General features: G+C 44.6%; 1 protein-coding gene across 1 annotated transcript; it reads left to right on the top strand.

Annotated features, from left to right (window-relative positions):
- The first annotated feature begins 465 nt into the window (after positions 1 to 465).
- On the top strand, positions 466 to 16,318 carry POLR2D (RNA polymerase II subunit D). Its single transcript, XM_068279195.1, has 4 exons — positions 466 to 572; positions 11,112 to 11,292; positions 12,881 to 12,976; positions 15,903 to 16,318. Exons 1-4 carry the CDS (start codon positions 500 to 502, stop codon positions 15,979 to 15,981), a joined length of 429 nt encoding a protein of 142 aa, XP_068135296.1. The 5' UTR covers positions 466 to 499; the 3' UTR covers positions 15,982 to 16,318.
- Positions 16,319 to 16,679: the final 361 nt, after the last annotated feature.

Below are 16,679 nucleotides of genomic sequence, written 5' to 3'. Positions count from 1 at the left end.
TAGATTGTGTCCCCTCTGAGGGGCAGTTAACTGGTAAGACTACATTCTCTGTACAGCGCTACCGAAGATCTCGGCGCTATATAAATACTAAATAATAATTCTGAGTTGATACAGACAGTAAGTTAACTTTTATGCAGCTTGTAAACAAACTAAACTAATAGAATGATGCCTCTGTGCTAATTTAGAGATTGGAAATACAGATTAGCACAGTATAACCACTATTCTATAGCCAGGAAATACATTTCTTTATACAGATCTGTGTATCAGGCCAAAGGAGGGACAGGGTGACATTTGCTAGTAGAAGAGGTGCTGCACCGCTTTGTTAGCCTTATTCCCGTTGAAAACAAGTAACAGCTAAATCTAGACACACTTCTAGTCACTATAACCACAGACGAAACAACAATAATATAAGAACAGAAGAGAAGAGCCACCCGGATGCAGTCTCTATGGTGTTACTATATACTTCCGCTTCCGGCTGCGTGGTCAGTGAGAGCTAAGGATGGCTGCGGGTGGATCGGAACCACGTTCTGCTGATGTGGAGGAGGACGCCTCTCAGCTTCTCTTCCCCAAAGGTGAGGTTGCCCGCAGCGCTGACGTCACGCTGTGAGAGAAGCAGTCCGGGCTGCCTGCACTGGGTGCTGGGGACAGTGTGACAGGAGACTGCTAATGATGTCTCCGGTCACAGTCATCTTATCACATCTGCTGAGTGCACGACTGATAAGTGGCTGCGGTCTAGACTAGGAGGGTGTTACTAATAGTGTCCAGTAATGATACAATCCTTCCAAATCTATGTAGTGGAAGCATAGCTCCCAACTGTCCATTTTTCGGAGGGACAATCCCTCTTTGGAGCCCTGTCCCTGTTTACTCCTCATTTGTCCCTCTTTCAGGACTTTGTCCCTCTTTCTATGTAAATATATGTATTTCTCTACTAAGCAAATGTATTTGATTGACTCTAAAATTTATTATCATCCTTTAAAATTATATATTACTAATTTTAAAATGTTAAAATGAAGGGAAATGAACCAGGATAGAAAGGACCAGTGTGGTTTGAATTATAAGATAACATATTTTGCTCATGAAATCTTTATCATATGCGTGACTAGGGGTGTGGCAGGGGCGTGGCTTAAGTGTCCCTCTTTCTCATCTCAAAAAGTTGGGAGGTATGTAGAAGGGTACACTGAGTGGGTGCTATTTGAATGGAGTCCCTCATATTGCATAGAAAAGGTAAGATTGTTTGAAAAAAACACTATAATTACTGGACAACTTAGAAAAACGACCCTTTGGGGGTACTCACCTCAGGAGGGGGAAGCCTCCGGATCCTATGATGCTTCACCGTCCTGCGTTCCACGGGGGTCCCGCTGTACCCATCGAACGTCGGCAATGTAAATACTTACCTTCCTGGCTCCAGCGCAGGAGCAGTAGCGGTGTTGCGCTCCGAAGTAAGTGGAAATACCCTATCTCAGTAGGGTCCGTTCCACTGCGCAGGTGCAAGTCTCCGGCGCCTGCACAGTAGAACGGACCTGACTGAGATCGGGTACTTTCGTCAACTTCGGAGCCAAAAGCCGAAACGGCGCCCCTGCTGGAGCCTGGAAAGGTAAATATTGAACAGGCTGACGGATTTGTCGGGCCGGCTTTGAAGGGCTGCAGTGAAACCCCCGTGGGACAGAGGAGGATGGGGGGAAGCCTCATTGGGATCCAGAGGCTTCCCCCTCCCGAGGTGAGTACCCCCACAGGCCGTTTTTCTAGTTACAGTGTCTCTTTAACCTTTTGGGGACTGCCAGCAGGCTTGCTCATCAGGAGCTAATCACGAGTACCCATGGTGGTTACTCGTGATTCAAATGAGCTGTGATTAGAGTAGGTATGCGGTGGCGTTAATTACCCGAAATGCTGCCGTCCACCCTGTGTTTCTACGAGCTTGCAAGCGTCCTACTGGTCGCGTTGCAAGCCTCGCTATGGCGCACTTTCTCCTTCTGGCTTGATAATTTGCATGCAACTTGACACTAACGCTTTTAATAGGTAACCATCTTCAACTGTGATCTGTCTGCTTGTATTTAGGTGGTATGTATGTTATGGCCAGAACCACTTCGGGTTCTGGCCAGTCAAAACTAGAAGTGGCCATCTCGCTGCGGCCAAAGTGTGAAATTAATTTAATCACAGCTGCTGTTCCGTTCCTCTCCAGCTCTAGCTCCTCCCCCTGCCCCCCTCCTATTGGCTTCTGGCAGCCGGAGACACGCGCAATGCAGCCAGAGTCGTTCGTCGCGGCAGGCAGGGCTGTGGAGTCGGTCCAAAAATCCACCGACTCCGACTCCTCAGTTTAGGATTCCAACGACTCCGACTCCTCTAATTTGCATATTACAATTTTGTTGATTAAAAGTATGTAACATGAAATTCGTCTCTTAACTGCCAACGCTTAGGAATTTTACAAGACAACTGAAGTGAGAAGGATATGTAGACTACTATATTTATTCCCTTTAGACTAAAACTAGTCCTTGGTAAGAGTACTTGTAAAAGGTACAACCGGAACAAAGAACATCTATCAAGTGTGGGTGCATGTAAGAATGATGTGCAGGTACTCTGCAGGGGAATGAGGAGATTGTAAACAGACAACACCTCTGTGTTCAATGTGCACAGCATTCTCAGTGGATTCCCTGCAGCTCTGTGGGGAGTGCATATGTAGAGTATAGTACTACTGTGTAACAAAGTAAACCTGAGACAGATGAAATTAAAGTTTTATACATACCTGGGGCTTCCTCCAGCCGCCTTCAGGATAATCAGTCCCTCGTTGTCCTCCACCACCTGGATCTTCTGCTATGAGTCCAGGTACTTGAGTCAGTCAAGCGTAGTGCGCATGAACACACTCCGCCGTGAGCGTACTACACCTGTGCAGCACTATTGCGCAGGTGCAGAATGTTCCTGGCTGTGGGAGCGGCATGCGGCCGGACAGCGCTGACTGGCTGAATTACCAGGACTCATAGCAGAAGATCCGGGTGGTGGAGGACAGTGAGGGACTGATTAGCCTGAAGGGGGCTGGAGGAAGCCCCAGGTATGTATAAAACTTTACTTTTCATCCGTCTCAGTTACCCTTTAATTTGTAGTCACCAAACCAAATTTTAATAACATATCATATTATTTTATTTCATCAGCAAAGGGAGTGCATACATTTGCATAAATCAGCATCAATGCAGAATTATTTCCATCTCGTTGACCATCTCTATTAGTCACATAGCTACACATCAGGCTTTATTCTTACAGCATAGATGTTATTTAGTATATATAAGAGATTCCTGTGTACACATCATATATACAGTCACAATCAGATATGTATATCTGACCTTAAAAATAAGGGGACTGCTTTATTGAAGCAGCACAAGTAACTAATTTTGATTGGTTTATTTCATTTTTGTGGACTAAGCACAGCTATTACTGTATATATACATTATTTTTAATGACTATTATCTGAGAAATAGAACATTTTATCATATTTTCTATTTTAATTACAGTTACAAATTCATTAGGAGTCGGTGCATTTTTTCCCGACTCCGACTCCAGGCACCCAAAATTGCCCGACTCCACGACTCCGACTCCACAGCCCTGGCGGCAGGGAAACAAATTCGTGCTGGTCGTTCCTGCAGAGCGGGTGCTGGCAGAAGCAATGTCTGCAGCATTCTCACTCTACTTCCCTGCTGCGATGAACAACTCTGGCTGCACTGCGTGTGTCCCCGGCTACCAGAAGCCAATAGGAGGGTGGGGGAGGAGCCAGAACCGGGGGCAGGTACGGAGACGCCAGGATTCAATTCATTTTGCGCATTGGCCGCAGCGACACGGCCACTTGTTTTGACTGGCCAGAAGCCGAAGTGACCAGACTTTGGGTTATGACTGTAACGTATAAAAAGGTCAATGAGTTTCTGGACTCCTCCTGACAGACCCTTGCATCTTTCAGCCAGTGCTAGACTGATGTTTTTTTGGATTCTATTTGTCATGGGGAATGCAAAATTTAAAAGTCAAAGGATCTGCACAACAAAAGTAGTTGAACTCTATAAAGCAGGAAAGGGATATATGTGGTGTGGCAGTTTCAAGATGCACTATAAGGATGCACTTGAAGGAGGAGGATCTGCGTGGTCAAGTTGCCAGTAGAAAGCCTTTGAAAGCCTTTGGGCAGGGTCCGCCTCCTTTTGTGTTCTACCTGATCATGCACCTCCATTACTGTGAACTTAAAGGGGAACTGAAGAGAGAGGTATATGGAGGCTGTCATGTTTATTTCCTTTTAATCAATACCAGTTGCCTGGCAGCCCTGCTGGTCTATTTCTCTGCAGTAGTATCTGAATAACACCAGAAACAAGCATGCAGCTAATCTTGTCAGATCTGACTTTAAAGTCTGAAACACCTGATCTGCTGTATGCTTGTTCAGAGGCTATGGCTAAGGGCCGGTTCACACTTGCGGTTTTGCAAAAACCGCACCGGATGTCCGGACCGCACCGGAGCCGGATCGGACCTGAACCGTACGGTTCCTGTCCGGATCCGGTCCGGTTGCATACGGTTTCCGTGCGGTATGAACACGGTTGCGGTCCGGATCCGGATTCTTAAAGAGTAACAACCTGTATAAAAACAAAAAAAAATGTTGGGGTCTGGGAGGTCAGCAGAAGGGGGACCTGTGGAATCAGGCCCTCTGCTGTTTAGCACTCACCTCCACCTCCGACATGCTGCCAACATCTCCGGATCCGGATCCAGCTGTGCTGCTCCACTCCAAAATGCTTGCCCATGTGTCCCCATCCAATATCGCCGCAAAAATCCGCATAGGAAGTGGGGTAGAACATCCGGATTTTTTGCCAGTGTGTTGTGCGCTCTCCGGTTCTCATTGGTTTCCATTGGCCGGATGGTGCAGTCCGGCTCCGCCCCGGATACGGCTGCCGGAGGAGCCGGACCAAAAAATAGCGCATGTTGGAACGGACACCGGAGTCCGGATCCGCTCCGGTCCGGACGAAACGGACACATGTGAACCCTGGCATAGATTTACATTGCTATGCCGTGCGTCTGTTTCGTCCGGCCAGCATGCGGTGCGGCTCCGGCACGGCTATTCCGGATAGCCACCGCTAATGTGAACCGGGCCTAATAGTATTAGAGGCAGAGGATCAGCAGGGCTGCCAGGCAACTGGTATTGATTTAAAAGGAAATAAACAGGACAGCCTCCATATACCTCTCTCTTCAGTTCCCCTTTAACTTGCCTGATCTCCATGCTCCATCCAGTGACTGACTAATCATTACCTTATGCTCATACTGTGCAGTGTGATCTGGTTTTCTTGTATTCCTGAATTGTCATATTGCTGTCACCCCTAAATATTATCTGTAACCTAAATTAATGTTCAGCGCTGTGTAATATGTTGGCGCTTTCTAAATACAATAAATAATAATAATATGCAAATGCCACAAAGTGTCCAGCTTATAATATGCCAAGCAGCACAGAGACATTTGGAATGATGAAACTAAAGTTTAACTTTTTGGCCACAACCATTAACATTACATTTGGAGAGGAGTCAACAAGGCATATGATGAAAGGCACCCCATTCCTACTAGGCCTGAACGATAAATTAAATTTTAAACCGAAATGGCTATCACCAAGATCACGATTTCGGATTCATCAAATCGGTGATTATCGCGATGTCATTTCCGCATGGAGAAGTTTGAAGAAGTGCACCCTCCCCCCAGTCCTGGCGCATGCCGCCTGCAGCATCGGCAGTGTTTGGACATACCTTTTTCCCGAGTCCAACACTGTCCGTCCTTTGCCATCTGCCGGCTTTTATGCACGGCATACTTCCTGGTTCCTGTATGTTACATGACATACAGCGTGCCGTGCATTAGAGCCTGCAGGAGGCAAAGCGGATAGATGAATGTCCAGCACTGCAGCAGCTTGGGGGACAGATGGGGCACAGAGCGAGACCCAGAGGGGGGGGGGGCACAGAGCGACAAAGAGAGGACACAAAGAGAGAGACAAAGGGGCATAAAGAGAAACTAGGACAGGGCGGTACAGAGGAGGAACAAAGCTTGAGTTGAAGGAAATCGTGAATCGACTCGAAATCACGATTTTTGGACAGAAATTGCTAAATTCAATTTTTTCCTAAAATCATTCAGGCCTAATTCCTACTGTGAAACGTGGTGGATCACTGATGTTTTTGGGATGTGTGAGCTACAAAGGCACAGGAAATTTGGTCAGAATTGATGGCAATATGAATGCACTGTTAGGTTATTTTTCCGTTAGCCGGGCGCATCCACTAGGTGGCGATAAAACTCCACCAGAGTTAAATCTTTCCCTACTATCCATGGTGGCCTGGAGGGGGAATAGTAATTAACGCCACCTGGTGGTTGCGCCCAGCTAACGGAATAGTACCCTAAGTTATATTAACCTCTTGAGGACCACAGTGCTAAACCCCCCCTAAAGACCAGGCTATTTTTTCAAAATAGGCCACTGCAGCTTTAAGGCCAAGCTGCAGGGTTGCACAACACAGCACACTAGTGCTCTCGCCCCAACAGCTTTCTGTTGGTGGGGTCTGATCGCCCCCCCAGTTTGTTTTTTTTTATTTTATTTTTTACAAATATATATTCTATTTTTTTAATATAAATTTACATTGTCTTTTTCTCCCTCTGCCTCCCTCCTCCGCCAGCCAATCATACAGATCGGCTGTCATAGGCTTCAGCCTCTGACAGCCGATTACTCTCTTGTTCCCCAGGTGGACAGCCATGTCACACTACTGTCCCCAGTACAGCGCTGCTGCAAATTGTAGGTCTAACCGGCAGAGCTCCACCTACCAAGCAGGAGATGTGCGCGCAGCCTGTGCGCAATCGCTTGCAGACTGAAGCCCCAGGACTTTACGCCGATCGGCGTCAGGCGGTCCTGGGGCTGCCGCCATGGCCACGCCGATCGGCGTGACGCAGTCGGCAAGCAGTTAAGTGCAAATTTGCCTCCATTTTTTTTTTTTTATCAGCCAGGAAGCTGAGCATGGAATGTACTTGGGACAGTGATCCAAAACACAAGGCCAAGTTTACTTGTTATTGGCTACAGCAAATAAAGTGAAGGTTCTGGAATGGCTATCGCAGTCTCCTTAATATCATTGAGCCACTGTGGGGAAACCTCAAACTTGCAGTTAATGCAGCACAGCTCAAGAATTTACAGGAACTGGAGGCTTTTTGCCAGGAAGAATGGACAGCTTTATTGTCTAAGATAAAGAGCCTCATCTGAAACTACCACAAAATACTTCAAGCTGTCATTGATGTGTGTACCAGAGACGAGGATAGAAAAAATATATACATACCTGGGGCTTCCGCCAGCCTGTTCTCTACCACGCTGCCATCCTCTGCCTTCTGCATTTCAGTCCCTGGGCTGGGAGCGTTCTGCTCCTGCACAGTAGGACTGTGCGGGTGCAGAACACTTCCAGCCACGGAAGCGCGACAATGGGGGGTGCGGCTGGGCCGCGCATGCGCAGTAAGCCCAGACTGGCCAAACTTGCGGGACCTGTTACTGAGGCTCCAGAAGGTGGAGGAAGACGGTGTGGGAGCAAGGGGACTGGAGGGAGCCCCAGGTATGTATACTTTTTTCTATTCCCCTTGTCTCAGACACGATATTAAGAACTGGGGTATGTAACTTATGAGCACAGCTGTACAGGATCTTCTCAAAAAATTAGCATATTGTGATAACGTTCATTATTTTCTGTAATGTACTGATAAACATTAGACGTTCATATATTTTACATTCAGATACACACAACTGAAGTAGTTCAAGCCTTTTATTGTTTTAATATTGATGATTTTGGCATACAGCTCATGAAAACCCAAAATTCCTATCTCAAAAAAATTAGCATATTTCATCCGACCAATAAAAGAAAAGTGTTTTTAAAACAAAAAAGTCAACCTTCAAATAATTATGTTCAGTTATGCACTCAATACTTGGTCGGGAATCCTTTTGCAGAAATGACTGCTTCAATGCGGCGTGGCGTGGAGGCAATCAGCCTGTGGCACTGCTCAGGTGTTATGGAGGCCCAGGATGCTTCTATAGCGGCCTTAAGCTCATCCAGAGTGTTGGGTCTTGCGTCTCTCAACTTTCTCTTCACAATATCCCACAGATTCTCTATGGGGTTCAGGTCAGGAGAGTTGGCAGGCCAATTGAGCATAGTAATACCATGGTCAGTAAACCATTTACCAGTAGTTTTGGCACTGTGAGCAGGTGCCAGGTCATGCTGAAAAATGAAATCTTCATCTCCATAAAGCTTTTCAGCAGATGGAAGCATGAACCCACTTTTGAACCAGAAACAGCGGCAGAAGCGCCTGACCTGGGCTACAGAGAAGCAACACTGGACTGTTGCTCAGTGGTCCAAAGTACTTTTTTCGGATGAAAGCAACTTTTACATGTCATTCTGAAATCAAGGTGACAGAGTCTGGAGGAAGACTGGGGAGAGGGAAATGCCAAAATGCCTGAAGTCCAGTGTCAAGTACCCACAGTCAGTGATGGTCTGGGGTGCCATGTCAGCTGCTGGTGTTGGTCCACTGTGTTTTATCAAGGGCAGGGTCAATGCAGCTAGCTATCAGGAGATTTTGGAGCACTTCATGCTTCCATCTGCTGAAAAGCTTTATGGAGATGAAGATTTCATTTTTCAGCACGACCTGGCACCTGCTCACAGTGCCAAAACCACTGGTAAATGGTTTACTGACCATGGTATTACTGTGCTCAATTGGCCTGCCAACTCTCCTGACCTGAACCCCATAGAGAATCTGTGGGATATTGTGAAGAGAAAGTTGAGAGACGCAAGACCCAACACGCTGGATGAGCTTAAGGCCGTTATCGAAGCATCCTGGGCCTCCATAATACCTGAGCAGTGCCACAGGCTGATTGCCTCTATGCCACGCCGCATTGAAGCAGTCATTTCTGCAAAAGGATTCCCGATCAAGTATTGAGTGCATAACCGAACATAATTATTTGAAGGTTGACTTTTTTTTGTTTTAAAAATACTTTTCTTTTATTGGTCGGATGAAATATGCTAATTTTTTGAGATAGGAAATTTGGGTTTTCATGAGCTGTATGCCAAAATCATCAATATTAAAACAATAAAAGTCTTGAACTACTTCAGTTGAGTGTATTTGAATCTAAAATATATAAAAGTCTAATGTTTATCAGTACATTACAGAAAATAATGAAAATTATCACAATATGCTAATTTTTTGAGAAGATCCTGTATATGCGATTTTAAGGCTACCTAGACACATTCAAGCTTTTTAATCAAATGAAAAACATATGACTGTAAATCCTATCACCTTAAAAATCCCAGAAACCCAAACAAATCAATAGTATATTTCTAATGGGATGTGGGGAATTCACCTGTTTTTTAACCATTTACCGCCATCCTAACGTATTAAAACGTCATGCTTACCGCTATTAACAGCAACATGACGTTTTAATACGTCGCGCATTCCCGCCGCTGCTACCGCCGTGTGTCCGCCGCTACCGCCGCCATTACCGTCGGGATCCCATGCTGGGTGATTGGGGAAGAGGACCGAACAGTCCTCTACCCAATCGCAGTGCCTGGAGTGAATGGACGTGACCGCGAACAGCGGCTACGTCCATTCACATAAACAGGAAATGTAACAGTTTAATAAAGTGTAAGAAAAAGAAAAAAAAAAAAATGAACACGGCCTATGAGTGTTCACTAGCGCCATCTTGTGGCCAAAAAGTATATTACACCTACAAAATACATACATTTTCAAGTATATACACATCATTAATAAAATTACACTTCCAACCCTCCCCCCCAAAAAAAACACTTGTAAAAAAAAAATCAGCTTAAAAAAAATAAATAAATAGTTGCCTTAGGGACTCAGCTTTTTTTATTCTATATTTTATGGGGGAAAATTAATTTTAATTTATTACATAGGGGCTTGTAATTATGGCCAGAACAAACAGAAAAATAACCACTTATATTTCAAAATAATATACTGTCGCCATACATTGTGGTAGGGACATAATCTAAACGGTTTAATTATCGGGACCACTGGGAAAATAAAACGTGTTTGTTTTATCCACAGGAGAATGTTTAATTTTAAAACTATAAAGGCTGAACACTGAGAAATAATTTTTTTTCTTTTTTTTCCTGTTTTTCTCATTAAAATGCATTTAGAATAAAAAAATTCTTAGCAAAATGTACTATCCACAGAAAGCCTAATTGGTGGCGAAAAAAACGAGGTATAGATCATTTTCTTGTGATAAGTAGTAATAAAGTTATTAGGGAATAAAAGGGAGGAGCGCTGACAACTGAAAATTGCTCTGGTCCGTTAGGATAAAAACCCTTGGGGGTGAACTGGTTAATTTTGTTAAAAAAATAAATATTGCTGATATCCATAGCGGTCTTTTCCATATCGCTTACACAAAAATCATGCCAACAACTCTGTAAAATACAAAAATCACAATCGCATCTCAATGCGTCTTGTGAAGGGCCTTAGCTTTGCTATAGGGGTAGAGCTGCTTCAGTGTACTCTTCCCGATGCAAACCCCTCTGCCTCCCCCCGCCCGGTCTGGTTCTCTCACGAAGCAAGGTGAAACCTTTGCATCAGGCTTACAGGAGCAGCAAGTTTGTACTGTTTACACTAACAACATGCAGGCAGAGTAGGAGGAGAAGTGAGAGGAGAGTGAGTTGAAGAGGTAATCATTGGGGGAAAAGCAGCTAGTTGTGCTGTGTGAGGAGAGTCTGAAGGTGAGTGAGGAGGGGGGAGGTAGGAGAGCAGCAGTGTTTCATTTGACTTGTACAGCAGAAGGGAGGAGGTGGAACTGCTGTCCTGATTGAGGAGGAATGGAGTGGCTGAGGGTGAGCAGTTTGTTTGTCACAGATTCGCAGCCAGCCAGTGTGCTATGGTGTTGAGCTGCAACATGTTATGAGAACATTAAATGAAGCAGAGTAAATTGTCAGTTGCTGTGTGATCATTCTGAACCTGGGTGGGGGCTCATTCTCGCACGTTTTCCTCATGCAGCCAAAAAAATCTAGACACCCCTCCCCCTTTTACCATATGGATTGCATTGCAATGTGTTCTGCTGTGGAACAAATAATTTTCGGTGACCTATTTTCTCAACTCTGCAGAGTTTGAGAGTGCAGAAACACTTCTGAATTCTGAAGTACACATGTTGTTGGAGCACAGAAAGCAGCAGAATGAGAGCGCAGAGGAGGAGCAAGAATTGTCTGAAGTATTTATGAAAACCCTCAACTACACAGCTAGGTTCAGTCGATTCAAGAACAGGGAAACTATTGCCAGTGTCCGAAGGTGAGCATGTGAATCATTGCAGTAAGAGATTTTTTTTTTTCCCTTCATGAAACATGTTCTTGACTCCATATCATAATATTGTTCTGTGTAGGGAACTGTAGTGTTCAGCAGAAATGTGATTTTAAATTTTACTACTTGGATTTTTTTTGTTCACCAGCAATTGCCAAAATTGTAAGTTGCTATTTTGGAACTTTGTACAGGGCTAATAAGATTTGGAAATTCAATGTCTAACCGATTAATCAAGTTGATGCTAAATTGTTTGCCTTTGAAATCTGCTTACCCTGAGTAAAATTCTGATTTAGCCTCTTAATTCTGGTTTCCACAAGTGCATTTTAAAGGAGGGTGGATCTGCAAATACAAAACTCTTGTACCTGTTGCTAGGTAAAACAAAAAAATATAGTGTAAGTTTCCCCAAACAACTTTTATATTTAAGTAGATACTTTTATGTTACGTGCGTCCCTGTGGTGCCTGTATTATGGATGCAGGTGCTAAACTACAAGAAGCCTGCATCAGGTTAAAGGTCATTCCTCCCTGCTTCTTCTTGTAGAGACACACTTGTCGTGGCTGATGAGTCATTTGAAATGGTCCTGAATCGTGCAGCTTTCTGCTGGCCCGATAGTGCTGCCGGTCTGTACTACCGTATCAGTGGTATTGGGCCTCCTTATCAGAGGTTTGCTTAATATGCAGGGTCAGCTCAGTAAAGGTGAGTAAGCCTACTGCCCATGGGTACTCGTATTCGTTTCTTTTTATCTCTCTTATTTTAAAAATGTGGTCATTTGACCTGAAGCGACTCCGCTACATTAGCTATCATCACGCTGTTGTCAGCTGGTGGGGCTCTCTCACAAACTTGATGCTCTAAAATGTTGTTGAAGGAGCTGTTGCTGACCAGGTATAGATATATAGTCAACTGAGGGCTGTCTATTTTATGCTGGATACACACCATGAGTTTCCGCGTCGAATGCGTCCGTCGATTCGATTATTTCCGAACGAATTTCGATGATTTTTTAGGTCGATTGCCGTGTAAAGTATGGTAAATCGACGTAACGATCCATCGAAGCTTGAATCGGACATGTCTGAAATAATCGAATCGACGGACGCATCAAACGCGGAAACGCATGGTGTGTATCCAGCATAAGCCAAGATCTGTCTGGTGGCAAGGGCAGGGGAGAATAGCATGGACAGGGGGGGGGGGAAGTAGAGTGGAAAACTGTATGGAGGAGAGGAACTTGGCATTAGAGGGGAGAACGGCATGAATGGGATGAAGACATAACAATGTTATGTGATAAGAAGTTGCTGCTGCTGCCGCCATATTACTGACATTTAGGCTTCACAGCACATCAGGTCTTCAGAGTAATATTTCACAATAAGGAAACAACTATTTTTCTTTCTGCATCTCACCTCATTACAACTGTTGGAAAGTGATTGTTACAGGTTGGTGTGGCTGCTAAATGTATAACCTGTTTTGGAAACTTAACATTTCCACAATTTTAATATGTTAAACCACCTAATCCGGTTCTGTTGTGTAACGGCAGATTTGTCACAGCCATTGTTATCACCGTGTCATGTTTATGTCTCTGTCCCCGTACAGCTTGCTGTTACAGAAGAAGCTACACAGGTTTGAGTTGGCCTGCTTAGCCAATCTGTGTCCAGAAACGGCAGATGAGGCCAAAGCACTGATTCCCAGGTAGGTGCTTAGAAAACACCACAGACTGTCTATGGCTGCATTATTCTCTGTGTTACTACTGTCTCCTGTACTTATTCAGCATTTCACTCTCTGCTTCAGCATTTCTCCTCGTCACTGGAGGAACTTGTACAGCCCACTATTTCTGTACCTTTTGATAAAGCTGACTAAAGATACAGAATGCTGGTTGGCTCTGATTGCATTGGGAAAGAGTTGCATGTATGCAGCCACCTCCCAGCCTGTGGGTTTGTTTTTTGAGAGGGGGGGGGGGGAATTGCGTTGCCCCCTGTTTTCTTTCCTTCTCATGCTGCAGCTGCTGGTTGGGTAGGTTAGGTTTGACCTGACTCAGAAAATGGGAAGAATAGATTTGGTGCCCATTTCAACTACATGCAGTGCAATGCGGCTACATAGCCGCTTTGCATTGTAGCCGAACTGTACCCAAAGCAGGTCAATGGAACAGTTTCCATTGCGTGCTTGTTATGCGGAGCGATCAGAGAATCTGCAGCATGCTGCAGTTTTCTTGCATGGCCGCATCCGCCAGCCATCTCCATATACACTACTGCATCGGGAGATGCTGAAGTGATACAAGACAAGACAAATAACATTTATATTGCGCTTTTCTCCTGGCGGACTCAAAGCGCAAGAGCTGCAGCCACTAGGACGCGCTCTATTGGCAGTAGCAGTGTAAGGGAGACTTGCCAAAGGTCTCCTACTGAATAGGTGCTGGCTTACTGAACAGACAGAGCCGAGATTCGAACCCAGGTCTCCTGTGTCAAAGGCAGAGCCCTTAACCATTACACCATCCAGCCACCATACGTGCACATGGAAATGGGCCCTTATCGTTATATTTCCTTACAATCCGTTACAGTAACAAATCCATGTGTTTATATGAGATATGTAAAATTTATGATTGCTTTTAAGAATTTGCCTCTATTTATTTATTAATTTTTTGGTCTAGTTTTTCGTATGGTGTGCCACCCCCTGGTGAAATATCGTATTGCAGCAAACGTGGACTCAAGTGGTTGTTTATGAGAAATATATTTCTTTACATCCAGAGTTCGTGGACATTCCAAAATCTGCAAAGGTCTGTGAGAGATTGCACTGCATATTAAAGGACAACTGACCTAAGAGTGATAATAGTGATGCTGTCTTATCTCTTTCCTTATGCACATTGCCTGGCTGTCCTGCTCATCCTTTGCCTCTAATATAGTGTAATCTCTTTATAACACACTCTATCGTAAACATTTGGGTATAGTAAACTACTTCTTCTCCAGTTCCCGGCCAATCTCTATTATAAGTCTATGGGAGCAACACTTACAATTACAATACAATTTACAATGGTAAACTATTATAAACTTCTGTTATAGTGTTTTTCCCGGTTCTTTGGCGTTTACTATAACAAGATTATACTGTATATAGCCATAGACCCTAAACAATAATGTAGATCAGGTGGTTACTGAAGATTGACTGACTGCATTTTGCCACATGCTTGTTTCAGGTGGATGATTCCGACACCACTGATGCATGAAAGATTAGCAGGACTGCCAGGCAACTGGTGTTGTGTAATAGGAAATAAATATGGCAGCCTCCATATACATCTCAAATCGGCTGTCCTTTAATACAGAGCTCCTCAACCCTGTCCTCAAGGCCCACCAACCACACATGTTTTTCAGAAAACCACATACATGCACAGGTGGGGTAATTAGTGTCTCAGCAGAGCTCTGTGGATTTCCACAAAACATGCACTGTTGCTGGGTCCTGAGGACAGGGTTGGGGAACAGTGCTTTAATACAATGATGCACCTCCTATAACAGTAGATTTCATTGTTTGGAAACCCCTTCAGCATATAACACAGAATAGTTTGTGGGAGCTTGATATTAGGAAGCAGGTGGCCAACTTCAGTTTACTTGTCCTATTTAGAGAAGCTTTTCTACTGTATCAGGAGGGAGACTCGGGCCTGAGTTGTAAATTGTGCCCGCCATTTCCTCCCTCGCTAAGCTGCTCTCAGTCACAGTGGGTCAGTAATCCTATTGCCAATATCACATGACTAAAGCTGGTGGCAGTTGGCCAATGGAAGCAGCCCAGTGAGGGAGGAAGGTGCAGGTACATTTTTACAACTCAGGTCTGTCTCTAAAAGCAGTTGCACTCAGATTCGGATGTGATCGTCAAAGCTGCAGTTTTCCGGGCGCTGCTGCTGGTACCTGCTCTGCTCCTGGCCCCCTCCTCCAGAAAGTCCCGATCCCCCTCGCCGCTGTCATGCGGCAGCGAGCATTGTCAATCAACGGCAGCCACCAGGAAATGTCACTTCCTGTTACAGGCCCCGCCGTTACTGAGCAACAGTTCACCGCACGGCAATGCAGCAAGGGGGATTGGGACTTTCTGGAGGAAGGGCCGGGAGTAGAGCAGGTAAAAGCAGCAGCGATGAGAAGACTAGAGATGGAATCTGCCTATATACACTAAAGTGAGGGATCTGACTATGTACATTAATGGGGGGGGGGGGGGGGGTCTGCCTATGTACACTAAATGGGGGGAATCTGCCTATACACACTGAAGGGGACCTAGAATAGGGCTGAATGAGTTTTTAGTTTTAAACCAAAATTGCGATTTACAAACCTGACAGAACATGACATCATACTATCAATTTGACAGTGTGGTGTCATTTTCTGTCAATGCATGTTTGTAAATGTTGTTGTAAATTCTGAATCAAAATCACAATTTCTGACCGAAATTGGTAAATCCAATCTTCCTAAATTTATTCTGTCCTATCTGTTAGTACCACAAGCTGGGTAAATAGGTCCTAGCATATTTTGGACATCCTGCTATGTCCTTTGTCATGTGATCATATATGGCAGCATTTTGGTGAACAGTTGCTTTTACTATCTGCCACAGTGCTGTACTTCTAATATTGCGTCTCTCCTTCTGCCTCTAGTCTGGAAGGTCGTTTTGAGGAAGAGGAGTTACAGCAAATCTTGGATGACATCCAGACAAAGAGAAGCTTTCAGTACTGAAGACGCCTGTGGACATGGACAGTTTCTATGTGGACTATGCTGGTCGGCTCCAGTTGTGTTTTGCCCCATTTACACAATGGACTAGTACTTGTTGGAGATGACTATTTTGTGTACATTTCTAAATAGTAGTAAGTATTGACGCACGCTCCAAGATAACTTCCAGTTGACGTGCCTGGCTAATGATCCAGCAGCACTCCGCATCGGTCAGCAATGTAGTAAGAAGAAAGCCGGCACCATCTATTAATAATCTGTATACATTTCTTAATAAATATTAAGTGCATCTGTGCCAGGCTAATGCAGCAGCTGTTAACTGGTTTGGATGCTAAGAAGATCACAAGATGGCGTCCCGTTTCATCCTTTGATGCGCAGTAAATGGTAACCCTTCTCTGACCCACAAGCTGCGCTCTACAAACCTGCATAAGTTCAGGCAGGTGGTGCAAGGTTTCTCTGAGTTGTAGTGGTGCAAGTGGGCGTTAGTCTCCACATGATTATAGTTTACAACACATAAAAGAATCTTTTAAATCGCATGATCAGTTTACTCTAGAGCTCTAGTTTGAATACATTATGCAGGCAATTTATATCTAAGGCATACATGTCAAACTTTTGCCCGTGGGCCAAGGCTGGCCCTCAGCCGTCAGATTTGAGCCTCAGGTGGTTTCTCCACTTTGTATTATGTTTGGCCCACTCTAGACCACCAG

The sequence above is a fragment of the Hyperolius riggenbachi genome, chromosome 4 (assembly GCF_040937935.1).
Source record: "Hyperolius riggenbachi isolate aHypRig1 chromosome 4, aHypRig1.pri, whole genome shotgun sequence".
In the NCBI taxonomy this organism is placed as follows: domain Eukaryota; kingdom Metazoa; phylum Chordata; class Amphibia; order Anura; family Hyperoliidae; genus Hyperolius; species Hyperolius riggenbachi.
The sequence above is the reverse complement of the archived record's forward strand: the minus strand, read 5'-3'. Positions and strand labels throughout refer to the sequence as shown.

What these genes read in the sequence shown, in the direction of transcription:
- POLR2D (XM_068279195.1), top strand. Translation starts at nt 500, where the DNA reads ATGGCTGCGGGTGGATCGGAACCACGTTCTGCTGATGTGGAGGAGGAC. An exon ending in TCAGCTTCTCTTCCCCAAAG is followed by an intron (nt 573 to 11,111) that starts GTGAGGTTGCCC and finishes TCAACTCTGCAG; the next exon opens with AGTTTGAGAGTGCAGAAACA. An exon ending in ACTATTGCCAGTGTCCGAAG is followed by an intron (nt 11,293 to 12,880) that starts GTGAGCATGTGA and finishes GTCCCCGTACAG; the next exon opens with CTTGCTGTTACAGAAGAAGC.